The sequence below is a fragment of the Ranitomeya variabilis genome, chromosome 5 (genome assembly GCF_051348905.1).
Source record: "Ranitomeya variabilis isolate aRanVar5 chromosome 5, aRanVar5.hap1, whole genome shotgun sequence".
NCBI lineage: Eukaryota > Metazoa > Chordata > Amphibia > Anura > Dendrobatidae > Ranitomeya > Ranitomeya variabilis.
Window position 1 is genome coordinate 679,114,794 of NC_135236.1, and position 17,137 is coordinate 679,131,930.

Consider the following 17,137-nt stretch of genomic DNA (forward strand, 5'->3'; position numbering starts at 1 on the left):
AGTTTGATATGACTGATGTCACTAATCTCTCCCATAACTGGAGAAAATGGTTGAGCAGATTTGAGAACTTTCTAGAAGCCATAGATATAAAAGAGGAGAAAAGAAAGAAAGCATTACTTTTACATTGTGCAGGCACAGGAGTCTATGATATCTACTGCACATTACCTGCATCTGAGACAGATACATACAGCGATTGCAGCAAAGCTCTCACTGATTACTTCAATCCCAAACAAAACATCAGATATGAGAGATACAAATTCAGAATTGCTAAGCAGCTTCCCGAAGAATCCATAGACACCTATGTCACACGACTGAGGGAGCTGGCACATGGATGTGCATTCACAGATATAGATGATGAAATCCTAACTCAGGTAATCGTCACCTGCTCATCTAACAAAATAAGGCGCAAAGCTCTGCAGCAAGATCTCTCTTTACATGAATTACTCAAAATAGCCCGTGCTACGGAAATAGCAGATCATCAGGCTACTACAATGGAGAATGGGGAAAAGTCACAGGTACATAATCTCGTGCATAAAAATACACAAGACAAGCAAACCCCGAAACAGAAAAAATGCTATAGATGTGGACAGGAGTTCCCTCACCGCCTGGACAGATGTCCAGCTATAGGACAGACATGCAATAAGTGTGGAAAAGGGAACCATTTGGCAGCTGTCTGCAGATCAGCACAATACAAGCCTTCTCTGCCTATGACACGGCCTGCAGATGTAAAAATGGTAAATCAGGATACAGAAGAAGCATCTGTAGCAGAAAACTATGTGTTCACCACCTCTGCCACTGGCTCTGTACAGTCCCCCTGTATCACACTCCCAATCTGCGACACCAATATCACGTTTACAATAGATACGGGAGCGTCAGTGGACATCATAGACAGCACTACCTATGAGCAATTGAAGACAAAGCCAGTTTTGCAGCAAGTACATACTAAAATCTTCCCATATGGATCTAAAATACCTCTAACTACCAGAGGGCAGTTTGATGTTGAACTGAGCTATAAAGACAATAAGCAGAAAACTACCTTTCATGCGTTACAAGGATCAGGAGGCTGTCTTCTCAGCTATCACACTGCCTTGAAGCTAGGTCTCATCCAAATTATCCATACCATAACTGATCCTGCGGACATGGATATACAAACCATGGTGAATAATTTTCCCTCCCTATTTAGTGGCTTGGGGAAACTAGAAGACTCTCAAGTACATCTTCATGTGGACGATAGTGTTCGCCCAGTGGCCCAGTCACATAGGCGCATTCCATTTCACCTGAGAAGGAAAGTAGAAAAAGAACTCCAATTCCTCATGGACGAGGACGTTATCGAAACCGTTACTGGGCCCACTCCCTGGGTCTCACCACTGGTGGTAGTTCCTAAACCAAAGGCTCCTGACCAGGTGAGATTGTGTGTTGACATGCGCCTACCCAACACTGCCATTCAGAGAGAAAGACATATCTCACCCACAATTGATGACATCATTCATGTGTTAAATGGAGCGACCGTCTTTTCAAAACTCGATCTCAATAAGGGCTATCACCAGTTAGAGCTGAGTCCAGAATCCAGATATTTGACAACATTTTCCACACATGTGGGCCTCAGAAGATATAAAAGATTGACTTTTGGGGTCTGCTCTGCAGCGGAAATTTTTCAGGATGCAATAAGGGGCGTTATTCAGAACATTCCAAATGCCTTTAATTACAGTGATGACATACTGGTGTTTGGCAAAACTCAAGCTGAACACAATCGTGCTCTATATGCCGTCTTTGAATGCCTCCTCTCTGCTGGACTCACCTTAAACAAGGAAAAATGTGAATTTGATAAAAATTCATTAGAGTTTTACGGTCATATTTTTTCGGCAAAAGGGGTACAACCTGATCCCAAGAAAGTGGAATCCATTAAGTCAGCCTCAATTCCACAAGATGCCAGTGAAGTACGCTCGTTTCTTGGAATGGCCAGTTATTGTGCTAGATACATTCCAAACTTCTCAACAATTAACAGTCCATTAAGGGAACTTACAAAACAGAGTTGTGTTTTTCAATGGTCTCCAGACTGTCAAAATGCATTTGAAACAATTAAAACTGAACTTTGCTCAACAACCACAATGGCCTATTTTGATCCAGCTCTCCAAACTGAGCTAATTGTGGACGCCAGTCCCGTGGGGCTGGGTGCCATCTTAGCACAATATAAAGATAACAATCAAAATCCTCAGATTATTTCTTATGCAAGTAAAAGCTTAACAAGCACGGAACGGAAATATTCACAACCTGAAAAAGAAAGCTTGGCAGTTGTCTGGGGATGCGAACATTTTCACTTATTTCTGTATGGAGCTCCCTTCACTGTTGTCACAGATCATCAAGCACTCCTTACGATCTTTGGAAATCCCAGAGCTAAAATGCCTGCACGCATAGAACGGTGGGGTCTACGTCTACAGGACTACAACTACAAAATTGTCCACAAGCCTGGAAAATTCAGCAATCCCGCTGACTATCTGTCAAGACATCCGATGACTGATGATCTACCTGAGCATTCCGCCATTGAAGAATACATATGCTTCATTACAGCCCATGCAGTACCAAAAGCTCTTTCCATTGATCACTTTGTGAACGCCACAACAAGTGACAAGACACTACGTGCTTTAATACAAATCATCCGAAATCGAAGGTGGCATGAAATTCAAAGAGAAAAATTTCCCGATCCTGAGATTGATCTGACAGAATTAAAACTATTCTCAAGTGTACGGTATGAACTATCTGTCACTGAGGAATGCCTCATCCTTCGAGGTACCAAATTGGTTGTACCTAAGACTCTGCGCAGCTTAGTAATACAGATAGCGCATGAAGGTCATCTGGGAATTGTTGGCACAAAGAAATTACTCAGAGAAAAAGTGTGGTTCCCAAACATGGATCAATTGGTGGAAGAGAAGGTTAAACACTGTTCCACCTGCCAAGTTATCACTCCATCGTCACAGCTGGAGCCTTTACAAATGTCACCTCTACCCACTGCTGTCTGGGAGGAGGTGGCAGTCGATATATATGGACCGTTACCAAATGGCCAATACATTCTAGTAACAATTGACGAATATTCCAGATACCCTGTCATTTCTTTTATCTCTTCAACATCTGCTACTAGTGTGATACCAGAACTGGATAACATATTTTCAGCATATGGCATTCCAAGAGTGGTCAAAACGGACAATGGACCTCCATTCAATGGACACGTGTTCACACAATTTGCTGAATACTTGGGGTTCAGTCACAGAAAAATCACACCGTGCTGGCCGCAAGCAAATGGAATAGTCGAACGCTTCATGCGCACCATGGGGAAACGAATCAAGGCAGCTAGCCTGGAGCACACCCCACTGAAACAGTCATTGTACAAATTCATGCGCAATTACCGCAATACGCCAGAAGGGCACAGCCAAATGCTATCAAAAGAGGTGACGTCGTTGTGGTGCGTCAGAGACCAACCAACAAGACTTCAGCTGCATATTGTCCCGCAAAATATAACGTTATTGACAAGAAAGGCAGCATGGTCACGGCTGAGAGGGATGGACACTTCATAACTCGAAACTCTTCACATTTCAAAATTATTCCTCAAAATAATGACAATGGACATTCTCTGGGGGAAGATTCGGCACTCAACAGTGGAGAGAATCACCAGGAGGCAACAAGTTCTTCATTAATGGACACCATCGCTGAGCCCAGACGTTATCCATCAAGAGAGAGAAGGGCTCCATCCAGACTTATTGAAGAAGCGTGACTTCTTTTCTTTAACAGGGCAAAATGGACATACGTTTTCTTGGACATTTTTCTTGTTGCATCATTAGTTCATGTTATTTTATTTTAGCTTTATTCGTTTAAAAAAAAAAAAAAAAAAAAAAAAAGGGGGATGTTGTAATATGCATTAATTAAATCTTGTACCTTGTCTCTTTAAGAAAGATGAGATGTAGAGAATTGTGGGTAGTTACAGAGAGGAGGGGGAGAAGTTACTTTCACTTTGTCATGCATGCAGAGACAAGCTTATGCAACCTGCTAAAGAGAAATAAAGATAATGAAGATTTACTAGTGTGGATTACTTACAAAGTGTGGACATTACACATGCGTTATATGCCTGGCACATAATCCCGGACAGACAACAAAGACCCCTATGAAGCACCACGTCCGACCTCTCTACCCGTTTCAGCGATTACAGATAGACTTTATCCAGCTGCCAAAAAGTAATGGGTATGAGTATGTGTTGGTGTGTGTGGACATGTTCTCGGGGTGGCCAGAGGCCTATCCAGTTCGGAAGGCTTCAGCTAAAAACACTGCTGTAAAGCTAGTTGCCGAACTGGTGCCCCGTTACGGTCTCCCTGAAGTGATCGAGTCAGATAGGGGTACTCATTTCACTGGAGAAATATTTCAAAATGTACTGAAAATGTTGGGTGTTGAAAGTCAGTTACACACTCCGTATCATCCACAAAGTTCTGGTAAGGTGGAACGCATGAATGGAACTTTAAAATTAAAAATACAGAAAGCCATGGCTGAAACAGGAAAGCCTTGGACAGAATGCCTTCCACTGGCCCTTTACTCAATACGCAATACCCCAAGGGGTAAGACTAAACTGTCTCCATATGAAATTTTGTTTGGCAGGACTGCCAATTTAGGATGTTATTTTCCACAGCAACTTGTGTTAAATATTGAGTCATTGACTTCTTATGTGCAAAATCTTTGAAACAATTAACTAAGGTGCATGCACAAGTTTCTGCTTCCCTTCCAGATCCTGACAACACTGTAGGAAGTCACAAGTTGGAACCAGGTGATCAAGTCTATGTAAAAAGACACACCAGAAAGGCTCTTGAACCAAGATTTGACGGACCCTTCCAAGTCCTGTTGACAACACCTACATCAGTCAAGCTTGAAGGAAAGGCATCATGGATACATGCAAGCCATTGCAAAAAAGCAGTACAAAACTCATGATATTGATGTCAATAATGTTAATCTCAACGGAGGCATGGGATAGACTGAATTCTCTAGCCCCTTTGAACAATAGATTTGTACAACATCATAGAAAATTAGTACATGACTTGTTAAATAATACGCAACCCCTGGCAGATTGTTGGATCTGTACCCATTCACCAGTATCAGCCACAAGTATACCTTTTCTAGCAGTTCCCGTGTCAGTTGAAGAAATATTCTCTTGGCCTAATTGTTCAGACAACCTGGCCAACAACCAAACTGGTAATACTAGGCTGTGGAATACTACAATCGCCATACCAATTGTGGGATGGGTAGAATTTCCTTGGTGGCAGGGTAATCTCTCAGGGACTGGTACACATCTACAATATTTGGCCTATAAGGGTGGGGCCTGGGTACCTAGGAATAAGACTGGATTAACTAATTTAGGACAGGTCCCCACAGAAAATCTACAGCTCAGTTTCAGTACAACCGCCGATCCCTCTGATGCTTTCAAACCTGTAGTATTGGAAAGATACATACATAATAGAAAATGGGAACATTCTGAGTTGTTCCTCCAAGGTGATGCAAACAGTTGTACAAGTAAGCCAGGGAACCTGGTTTGTAATGAATCCGATGAGTATGTCAACGGAATGCCTGTATGTGGGAATCCCGCAGCCGGGTACTGTAGCCCCTTGGGACAAAAACCCTCTTGGTGTATGCTTCAGAATGTATCTAGTTTTGTGGATTTGGCTCACAGATTGGTATTGCAGCACTCAGCTCTATGGGATCTGCCTGAAGGTACATTTTGGATATGTGGAGAAGGAGCATATAAATGGCTTCCCGTAGGTATAAAGGGTACTTGTACATTAGGACGCCTAACCCCGGCTACTTTCATAATTTCAAATAAACAAGTAAATATGCAAGCCGTGCCCAAGCACACACTGTATAAAAGAGCTGCAGATAACTCACCACGCCCCTCGGGGAGGCCACATATAGTACAAATGGGAATTCCTAACAAAATTGTTAGTACCATTTTTATTTATCCTATGTTAACACAAATGTGGGATAAATTAGTTAGAGCCACAGATTATCTAGATGATCAGATCTGGGATATATTGGATATACTAAACACTAGTATAGCTGTACAGAATCAGCTTATAATAGTCGTCAACCAACATACCCTGGTATTGGATTACCTAACTGCCTCACAAGGGGGTATGTGTCAAATCATTGGACCCACCTGCTGTCATTATATAGACCCGAATAGTACTATGAGTATGACATTTAAATTAAAGGACGTACAACGACTCAGAGATCAGTATGACAAAGACAATGACCAGAATAAGGATAGCTGGTGGTCTGATACCTTCTCTTTTCTTAACCCAGCCAACTGGTTCAGAGGGATCGGTGGGTGGGTTGCTGGGATTATGCAGAGCATAATACATATAGTTATGATTATTGTAATCATATATGTATTATTCAAGATTGTGCTCAAGGGTATCTCAGTATGCACCGATAAATTTTGTGTAATAGATGCAAGAGTATAAAGTTTTTTTTAATTATTGCCGTACTAATTTTTGTTTTTATATTTTAGTATACTGCCGTATAAAGAAGAGAATGCACAAATTTTTATGCAAGAATTTGTGATAGATTATAAAAGAATATGTCAAAGGGGGGAATTGTGGAGATCAGACTAAACCAAAGAATCCATCTTGTCTTCCTCCTGAGAAATCTGGTTTACAACAGGAAACTTGAGCAAACTTGACATTTCCTTTTATGGAAGTAATCACGCGCGCATTTCTCCTTGATATTGTAGCCTTTCATCCACATACCAGATGTTGTAACTTTTCACTAATATAGATTTGCTTTGTAAGTGATTGTGAAATATGAGCGCTTGTGCGCATGTCTGTAAATGCCTAACTTTTTACTATATAAAGAAGGGGCAGCGCCCAGTGAGGCAGGCGTGTTTCAGGGCTGCCCCTGTTTATGAACACACAACCTTTGTGCTGCGTGTCATTTACTTGGATCCCTACATCCAGGAAGCCAGGGACGGAGAAGGACTCAACACTTGTATGTGGTATTATTGGTCATTTTAAAAAAAAATTGAAAAATAAATTAAAATATACCTAAATTGTATTGCATATTTTAACAAATGACTAATAGGATAGAGTAGAGTAGGGCCCGGCCAAAAAGAGTCTACCTTGTCGTTGTGGCAGATTAAAAAAATCTTTTGGCCAAAACAAAAGCTGCTGGTTATATGTGTGATCTGGTGATGGGAACTGTTAATGTGTGCTTGGTGAGAAGTGGAGTTTTTCCAAGAGAGAGCGGTGGGACTGTTCGAGGAGTGGAAGCAGGGCTGGGGTGGAGTCTGGGCGGAGTCTCAAGGGGGTTCCGAAAATGTTGCCAGTATGGGGCCCCGAAATTCCTAGTGGCAGTCCTGTACTCACCTAACGATGGAGTTTGATTGCAGGACCAGGAAGTGTCTGAGTGAGATGCAAGGTGGGCACTAGGACCCAGCATGCCTGCCCTGAGCCAATTGGAGCTTGCTGGGAGTGAAGCAAACTGGCCACTGTCTGTGCCACCACTCACCAGTGTGTGCAGTCTCTGTCAGACAGGAGCAGGCATTTTGCTGCTCTCCTCCTGTGCTGTGTTCTGTCTCATGACAGAACTAGCAGTGGCTCCTCCCAGTGGGCCCCCGCATGTGACGGGGCCCGGGGACACGGCCCCCTCTGCCCCCCCAGTAGCTACGCTACTGAGTTGGACATGAATGCTGTGAAGTAAACGCATTAAAGAAACTTTTGTTAGGAACTTTGCAGGGTCGCTGCCTCATCATCGCATAAGTGTGCTACCGCTGCACTACACTAGTGATCCCATATACTGTATATATATATAACCTTTAATACATTTGTAGTGCCCTCAGTTTTGTTGTAACTATCGTGTTACACCCTGTTGTACTCATATTGCCTTCTCTGATTACAATGATTATCTTCGCTGATAAAACCCATTTATATGACGAGAGTCAGACAATCAACAAAGCAGGTACAGAAATATAACAAATCAGGAAGATATGAGGAAAATGTTTATTTTGATAAAGAGCCAAAGATCAAAGTCTAGAATAATAAAGGATATGCTGGAACTCTCCCTGCAGTCTGTAACATCAGTCACATTTGGTTTCTCTGCTCCTCAGTAGCGTCAGCCATGGCTTCTGCTGATCTTAGACACGAGCTAACATGCTCCATCTGTAAGGACATTTATACAGATTCTGTAACCCCGAGATGTGGACACAACTTCTGCCGGGTCTGTATTGATCGGTTGCCGGATACAGAGGGCGGGTATGGAGAATATTCCTGTCCTGAAAGTAGAGCAACTTTTCAGAGGAGGCCTCCACTACAGAAGAACATAAGTCTGTGTAATGTAGAGAAAGTCCTGTCTACTCATCCACATCACGAGGAGATCACCGGGATCCGCTGCACTTACTGTGTGGACCCTCCTGTACCTGCTGTTAGATCCTGTCTACACCTGAGAATTCACAGCAAAGGACCAGAACACGTCCTCACTGATCCCAGCACTTCTCTGGAGATCAGGAAATGTTCTGTCTATAAGAAGATCCTGAAATATTACTGCAGTGAGGACGCTGCTTGTATCTGTGTGTCCTGCAGTTTGGTTATAAAACATCGGGGACATCGGGTGGAGATGCTGGATGACGCTTCTAAGAAGAAGAAGAAACTGAGAAATGGTCTCCAGAAACTGATCACAAAGAGGAAGAAGACCGAGGAAACAGTCCAGAGTCTGGAAGAGCGCAAGAGAAAAGCTCAAGAAAAAGCAGCTGGAGAAGCCGAGAGAGTCACTGCCCTGTTTATATACATCAGGAGACGGGTGGACGACCTGGAGAAGAAGGTCCTGAGTGACATCTCCAAGCGGGAAGAGCAGGAGTCACTGTCACTGTCTGATGTGATCCAGAATCTGGAAATAAAGAAGGACGAGCTGTCCAGGAAGATGAGGCACATTGAGGAGCTGTGTAACATGACTGATCCACTGACTGTCTTACAGGAACCAGACACCGGTGACTTGTGTGATCCTGAGGAGGATGATGGTGGTGAGACCACAGGAGGACATGATGGAAGTGATGAGGACACAGGGGGACATGACGGAGGTTATCGGGGTGCGGAGCTGATCTCACACATATCACACACATTATCTAATATAATAAGAGATATAAATGTCACCTTCTATGTTCAGGATCCTGCAGACATATTACTGGATGTAAACGCGGCAGCTAATAATCTCCTTATATCAGACGACCTGAAAACTGTGACCTGGACGTGGAATATACAGAATCGCCCAGAAACAGCAGAGAGATTCCAGTATAATCAGGTGATGAGCGGGAGGAGATTTACCTCAGGACGACATTACTGGGATGTGGACATCAGGGGATCTGTATGGTGGATGGTGGGGATGTGTTACCCCAGTATAGACAGGAGAGGAGATCAGTCACCCATTGGAGATAATAACAAATCCTGGGGTTTATATAGAAAGATGGTATATGATAATCTCTGTTCAGTGAGACATGACAGTAAAGTGATCCCGTTACCTCACCAGATCTCCAGTGATCGGTTCAGGATATATCTGGATTATGAGGCCGGGCAGTTGTCCTTTTATGAGCTGTGTGACCCCATCAGACACTTACACACCTTCACTGCCGCCTTCTCCGAGCCCCTTCATGCTGTGCTATGTGTATATAGAGGATCTATAAAGATATCGGGGATCAGCTGTGAGGAATGATATGTGATTGGTGGACTGTTCCGTCTATCAGATACAGCAGTGTGAGGGCCCTTTTCTGCGTCGTCCTTTTTACATGATTATAGCGATTTTCCTATATAACGGTGTAGTGATTGCTCCTCTTAAAGGGATCTCCCAGAATGTATAATTTTACAATCTCCCTGTAGTGTAATAACCCTCTATAGTAATCCGGCCTCCAGATCCTGGGAAGGATCTGTGTCTTACTTTAGTCTGGAGCTGGGACAGACGGGGACTACAATTCAGCCCTGGCATCTCAAAGCACAGAGACCCAGGCTATCCCCACCGTGTACCCCTGATCGGGGTCTCTAATACTGATATTACCCTGCCTCGAGGAAATCAAGATTCACCACAAGACCTAGAATTCCAATAAAACACAATAAAAATGTAATAATAATAATGGGTGTACATACTTTTATGAATAAAAGAGACAAAAATATTCTTTCTTGGCTAATCAGAGAACTTACATTTGCAGCTTTCAGAGCACAGAGGTTTTTTCTTCAGGCAGGTTTACAATGTACCACAATATCATTTTTATTGTACATCACAATTATAATAATGTAATATAACAGACAAATCCCACCAGACCATGAACCAATATTACCAGAGTATAGAGTGATAATACCGCCATACTGATCATTAACCAAAACCACCGCACTAGGACTGATATCACCACTAGGGTTGAGCGACTTTCATTTTTTTAAGATCGAGTCGGGTTTCGCGATACCTGACTTTGTCCAGAGTCGAGTCGAGTGCAGTCGGCCGATTATCGCTAAAAGTCGGGGATCGACCGAAACACGAAACCCAATGCAAGTCAATGGGGAAGCATAGTCGGCAGTGAGTGGAGGCCAGGAAAACACCTACAGTGCCCATTTTAATGCCAAAAACATCCATTCTTGTTTCTGAAGCTTGTCAATCTTAATTAACTTTATAATAATAGTTGTTCAATGGAACTTGGGGGTCATTTGGCAAATTTGTGGGGGGTAGGGCTGGTTCAAGGTTTTAGTGGGCCCAGGAATCGTGGACTGCGTCACGGCGGTGGAGCAGGGAGAGGTAAGTATTTCAACGTTGCAAGTGCTGTGATCCTGAGCAAGCAGGGGGGCCCACTCGTTCGCATTGGCACTGGCACAGGGCCCCTCATAGTACGGCGGTGTGTTTGCACGGCAGGGGCGCCTCCCACCAGCAGCGACACTTTTGCGTACTCTGAGGGGCCCTGTGCCAGTGACGTCGCCAACGAGTATGCCCCCCCACCACCTGATGAAGGAACCTGCACTTTCATCTGCACCTTCCTCTTTGTCCCTGTGTAAGGTGGTATAACATGCGGGAAGGGGAACCTTACTTTCAGCAGGGTCAGATTCTGGCTGTGTAGAGTGCAAGGGGAATGTAGTGGTCTAAGTCAATGTACCAGCAGACTCATCTAGCAGTGGCTGGGCAATGGGCAGGATGAGGAGGAAACAGATATAGGGCCAAAGAATAAAGTAGGCTACATGCAGTTCAAAATTGGTAACAGGACTAAACAGGCGGCATTGCTTTGTTCAGTGGAGTAGCAAACCCAGGAGCAGCAGACACTGTTTTAAGGGCCCAAACACACTAATAGGCCAAATGCAGTTTAATATCTGATACTTTAGGCCAAAAGCCTAAGACTGAAGCTCAGCTTTATTCAGTTGAGGGCAAACACCAGGGAGGGGCAGACACCGTTAGTAGGCCCTAACCACCAATTTTTAAAAACACAGCACTTAATGAGTGCCAGAAGGTTGAAGCTCAGCTTTATTCAGTTGAGGACAAACACCAGGCAGGGGCAGACACCGTTAGTAGGCTGTAACCAAAGTTGAAGGCCAAATGCAGTTTAATTTCTGATACTATAGGCCGAAAGCCAGAAGGTGGAAGCTCCGATTTAGACAGTGGAGGACAATTTGAATTAGGGACTGCAGACAGACTTAGTAGGCTGTCCCCTGTGGACCATGCATCCACCACATTAACCCATTGCGCCTTAATGGACACGTAATCTTCCGTGGCCATGCCTACAGGTCCATGCGTCTGTTGTCAGGTGCACCTTTGTACTCACAGATTGCCAGAGTGCATGGACAATGCGGTCTTTTACATGCTGGTGGAGGGTTGGGATGGCTTTTCTCGCAAAAGAAGTGTCGACTGGTTAGCTTGTAGCGTGGTACAGCGTAGTCCATCATGGCCTTATTAATAGTAAATAAAATATATAACTAGGCTCTATGAACTTTTAAATAGGTTCCAGGGGTACACGGGCAGCATTGGTGTGGTCAGTGGAGGAGTAGTGCAAGTAGGGGCCGCAGACAGGCTATCAAAGGCCTAAAATAGCAAACAATAGGCAGGCATGGCAGTTTTAAATCGGTTACATGGATACACAGGCAGGCAGCATTGTGATCAGTGGAGGAGTAGTGCAAGTAGGGGCCGCAGACAGGCTATCAAAGGCCTAAAATAACAAACAATAGGCAGGCATGGCAGTTTTAAATCGGTTACATGGATACACAGGCAGGCAGCATTGTGGTCAGTGGAGGAGTATTGCAAGGAGTGTCTGACACAGTTAGTACTCCCAAAAAATAAATAGATGTTAATGTCTCGCAAAACAACTATAAATAAAAAAAAGGGTGGCATGCTTAGGTACAGGGGTGGGCTCATCTGCAGAGTTTATGACAAAGTAATTTGGCAGTAAATTAGTATTTACTGGTGTCAATATAGGACACTGCCCCAGACTACTGTAACTATCATCATAGATGTCAACAAATTGGTATTGATTGTCAGTGCCAGGCATTGAATGATGTCAGCGCATAGACTAAACATTGGTGGAGCTGTGCGAGATAATTTTGCACGTGGTAGAGCACAGTTTGAGCTTGCGGGGGAACTCTCTTGTGGCCGGCGGTACCGCCCCAGGGCCCCTCATGTTACAACGGTGTGTCTGACGTTGGGTGCGCACCACCACCGCCAGAGACACTACATTGTACTATGAGGGACCCAGTGGCAGTGCCGTCGACCAAAAGCGAGCACACCCACCTCTTCTGAGAAACAGCACTGTAACTAACGGGTGCTTGCGCCAAGTGTCGAGAGTGAGACAACGGCCCCGTGGGGGGAGTTTTCCCATTGGGGGAGGTGTAAACATGTCGTATGCTGGTCAAACAGCTGCTGCAAATTAAGAGATTGGAACACTCAGTAAGACCAGTCCACAAGCAAGACCTTTTTATAGGAAAGCTAGGTGTCAGCCGGGAAAGGTGGGGCAAAATAATTTGAAATCCAGGAGTGGTTCATTTTAATGAAGGTGAGATCATCCACATTTTGGGTAGCCAGACGAGTCCTTTTTTCGGTTAATATTGAACCAGCAGCACTGAATACTCTTTCTGATAGCACACTAGCTGCTGGGCAAGCAAGCTCCTGCAACGCATATTCTGCCAATTCAGGCCAGGTGTCTAATTTGGATGCCCAGTAATCAAATGGGAATGACGGTTGAGGGAGAACATCAATAAGGGCTGAAAAATAGTTAGTAACCATACTGGACAAATGTTGTCTCCTGTCACTTTGAATAGATGCTGCAGTACCTGTCCTGTCTGCGGTCATTGCGAAATCACTCCACAACCTGGTCAGAAAACCCCTCTGTCCAACGCCACTTCTGATCTGTGCACCTCTAACACCTCTGCCATGTAGCCCCCTGCAGCTTGTGTGAGAACCGTCACCGGCGCTGTGTGCTGGGAATGCCTGAATCAAACGGTCTACCAGAGTAGCTTATTTGGTTGCTAAGATTTGTTCGAGGTTCTCATGTGGCATAATATTTTGCAATTTGCCTTTATAGCGAGGGTCAAGGATGCAGGCCAACCAGTAATCGTCATCGCTCATCATTTTAATAATGTGTGGGTCCTTTTTGAGGATACGTAAGGCATAATCCGCCATGTGGGCCAAAGTTCCAGTTGGCAAATCTGCGGTTGTGCTGGTTTGAGGGGCAGTTACAGGCAAATCTACGTCACTTGTCTCCCTTACAAAAACAGAACCCGGCCTTGCAACGCCACTAATTTCTGTTGGCCCAGGAGAAGCTTCCTCAGTAAAAAAGTACTCATCCCCATCATCCTCCTCGTCCTCCTCCTCCTCTTCGCCCGCTACCGCGTCCTCTACACGGCCCTGACCAGACAATGGCTGACTGTCATCAAGGCTTTCCTCTTCCTCGGCTGCAGACGCCTGATCCTTTATGTGCGTCAAACTTTGCATCAGCAGACGCATTAGGGGGATGCTCATGCTTATTATTGCGTTGTCTGCACTAACCAGCCATGTGCATTCCTCAAAACACTGAAGGACTTGACACAGGTCTTGTAGCTTCGACCACTGCACACCTGACAACTCCATGTCTGCCATCCAACTGCCTGCCCGTGTATCCTCCCACAAATACATAACAGCACGACTCTGTTCGCACACTCTCTGAAGCATGTGCAGTGTGGAGTTCCACCTTGTTGCAACGTCGATGATTAGGCGATGCTGAGGAAGGTTCAAAGAACGCTGATAGTTCTGCATACGGCTGGAGTGTACAGGCGAACGGCGGATATGCGAGCAAAGTCTGCGCACTTTGAGGAGCAGGTCGGGTAACCCCGGATAACTTTTCAGGAAGCACTGCACCACCAGGTTTAAGGTGTGAGCCAGGCAAGGAATGTGTTTCAGTTGGGAAAGGGCTATGGCAGCCATGAAATTCCTTCCGTTATCACTCACTACCTTGCCTGCCTCAAGATGTACAGTGCCCAGCCATGACTGAGTTTCTTTCTGCAAGAACTCGGACAGAACTTCCGCGGTGTGTCTGTTGTCGCCCAAACACTTAATTGCCAATACAGCCTGCTGACGCTTGCCACTAGCTGTCCCATAATGGCACACCTGGTGTGCAACAGTGGCAGCTGCGGATGGAGTGGATGTGCGACTGCGGTCTGTGGACGAGCTCTCGCTTCTGCAGGAGGAGGAGGAAGAGGAGGAGGGGGGGCGAACGCCTACAGCCAACTCTTTCCTTGACCGTGGGCTAGGCAGAACTGTCCCAATATTACTGTCCCCTGTGGAGCCTGCATCCACCACATTCACCCAGTGTGCCGTGATGGACACGTAACATCCCTGGCCATGCCTACTGGTCCATGCATCTGTTGTCAGGTGCACCTTTGTAGTCACAGACTACCTGAGTGCATGGACGATGCGGTCTTTAACATGCTGTTGGAGGGCTGGGATGGCTTTTCTAGAAAAGAAGTGCCGACTGGGTAGCTCGTAGCGTGGTACAGCGTAGTCCATCAGCGCTTTGAAAGCTTCGCTTTCAACTAACCGGTAGGGCATCATCTCTAATGAGAATAGTCTAGCAATGTGGGCGTTCAAACCCTGTGTACGCGGATGCGAGGATGAGTACTTCCTTTTCCTAACAAGAGTCTCATGTAGGGTGAGCTGGACTGAAGAGCTGGAGATCGTGGAACTAGCTGTGGTGCCGGTGGACATGGGTGAGTGAGAGAGGGTTGGAGATGGTATTCTTGCCGGTGCCCTACATGCAGTGTTTCCTACTACTAACCTGGTGATTCCCTGACTGCTTTGGCCTGGCGACGAAAGCTGCACAGATACTGCAGGTGGTGTGGGAAATGGTCGGCTTACAGGGAGGGAAGGGATGTAGCGTTGCTGACTAGCTTCATTGGCCGAGGGTGCTGCAACCTTTAGGGACGTTTGGTAGTTAGTCCAGGCTTGCAAAAGCATGGTGGATAAATGTCTATGCATGCAACTTGTATTTAGACTTTTAAGATTCTGACCTCTGCTTAAGGTAGTTGAACATTTTTGACAGATGACTTTGCGCTGATCATTTGGACGTTGTTTAAAAAAATGCCAGACTGCACTCTTTCTACTATCGGATACCTTTTCAGGCATTGCAGACTGAGCTTCTTTAACCGGATGGCCACGCTGTCCTCCAACTGGTTTTGGTTTTGCCACGCGTTTTTGGCCAGATACGGGCCCGGTAGATGGAACCTGTTGTGATGTTGATGCCTGCTGCGGCTCCTCCTCCTCCGCTTCAGAACTACTGCCGCCTGCACCCTGTTCCCCCAATGGCTGCCAATCGGGGTCCACAACTGGGTCATCTATGACCTCCTCTTCTATGTTGTGTGCAACTTCGTCAGTGTCACCGTGTAAGCCGGTGGTATTGCGTTCGTGACGGAGCACCATAGTCTCCGCTGGTTTTGATTCTGCCTCAGTACACTGCGAGGGCAATGTTCTGGTCTGAGTCAAAGGAACAGCATAGTAATCTGGCTGTGGCTGTGCATCTGTGCACTCCATGTCCGATTCAACTTCTAATGGGCATAGCCTGTTAACTGTTTCAATGTGTAACCCAGGAACAGTATGTGTAAAGAGCTCCATGGAGTAACCTGTTGTGTCGACTGACGCATCCTTCACTGTTGTTTTTAGTGAAGGACACAAGGAAGCGACTTGTTCCTGACCGGGAGCATCCACTGACGATGCACTGCTCTGACATTTGGCACTTTCCGAGGAGGAGGCAAAAGAGTTAGAGGCAGAGTCAGCAATGAAAGCCAATACTTGTTCCTCCTGCTCCGGCTTCAAAAGTGGTTTTCCTACTCCCAGAAAAGAGAGCGTTCGAGGCCTTGTGTAGCCAGACAACGAACCTGGCTCAACAACTCGAGACTTAGGTGCTGTACTGCTTTTACCACAACCACCTGATGCTCCACCACCACTACCATCATTACCAGCTGACAATGACCGCCCACGGCCACGACCTCTTCCACCAGACTTCCTCATTGTTTGCAAAACGTAACCAAAGTAACGCTATTTGTTACTGTAAAACAACTTATCAGGTGAACTCAAACTTCTGTAGGATTTATATATACCTTTATAGGTGCCTGAGACTGAAAGGAAAATCAGGCCCAATGTTACACACTAGGTTTTCTGTGCCCCAATAATTTGAGACAGATGGCACACACAGGACCAGCACTCAAGCAGAAATGCCAATCTTAATCTCCCACTATTTTTTTTTTTTTTCTGGGAGAATTTACCCCTAAAAAAAAAAAATGGCCAAGTATTACACAGTGTTTTCGGTGCCACACAATGACAGACAGATGCCACACACAGCAATGGCACGGAGGCAGACTTGCCAATATTTATCTCCCACTAATTTTTTTTGGGGAAAAAGGAGAATTTAGCAAAAAAAAAAAAAAACTGGCCAAGTATTACACAGTGTTTTCGGTGCCACACAATGAGAGACAGATGCCACACACAGCAATGGCACGGAGGCAGACTTGCCACTATTTATCTCCCACTAATTTTTTTTTGGGAAAAGGGAGAATGTACCCCCCCCCCAAAAAAAAAAAGGCCAAGTATTACACAGTGTTTTCGGTGCCACACAATGACAGACAGATGCCACACA

General features: G+C 45.2%; 1 protein-coding gene across 1 annotated transcript; it reads left to right on the forward strand.

Moving 5' to 3' along the window:
- Positions 1-8,142: 8,142 nt before the first annotated feature.
- Positions 8,143-10,230, forward strand: LOC143775175 (E3 ubiquitin-protein ligase TRIM39-like). The gene is made up of 2 exons (XM_077263017.1): positions 8,143-9,067; positions 9,098-10,230. The coding sequence occupies exons 1-2, from the start codon at positions 8,143-8,145 to the stop codon at positions 9,724-9,726; spliced, it is 1,554 nt and encodes a 517-aa protein (XP_077119132.1). The 3' UTR covers positions 9,727-10,230.
- The last annotated feature ends 6,907 nt before the right edge of the window (positions 10,231-17,137 follow it).

Coding starts and splice junctions, on each gene's coding strand:
- LOC143775175 (XM_077263017.1), top strand. CDS start 8,143: ATGGCTTCTGCTGATCTTAGACACGAGCTAACATGCTCCATCTGTAAG. Junction 9,068..9,097: donor CACAGGAGGACATGATGGAA/GTGATGAGGACA, acceptor GACATGACGGAG/GTTATCGGGGTGCGGAGCTG.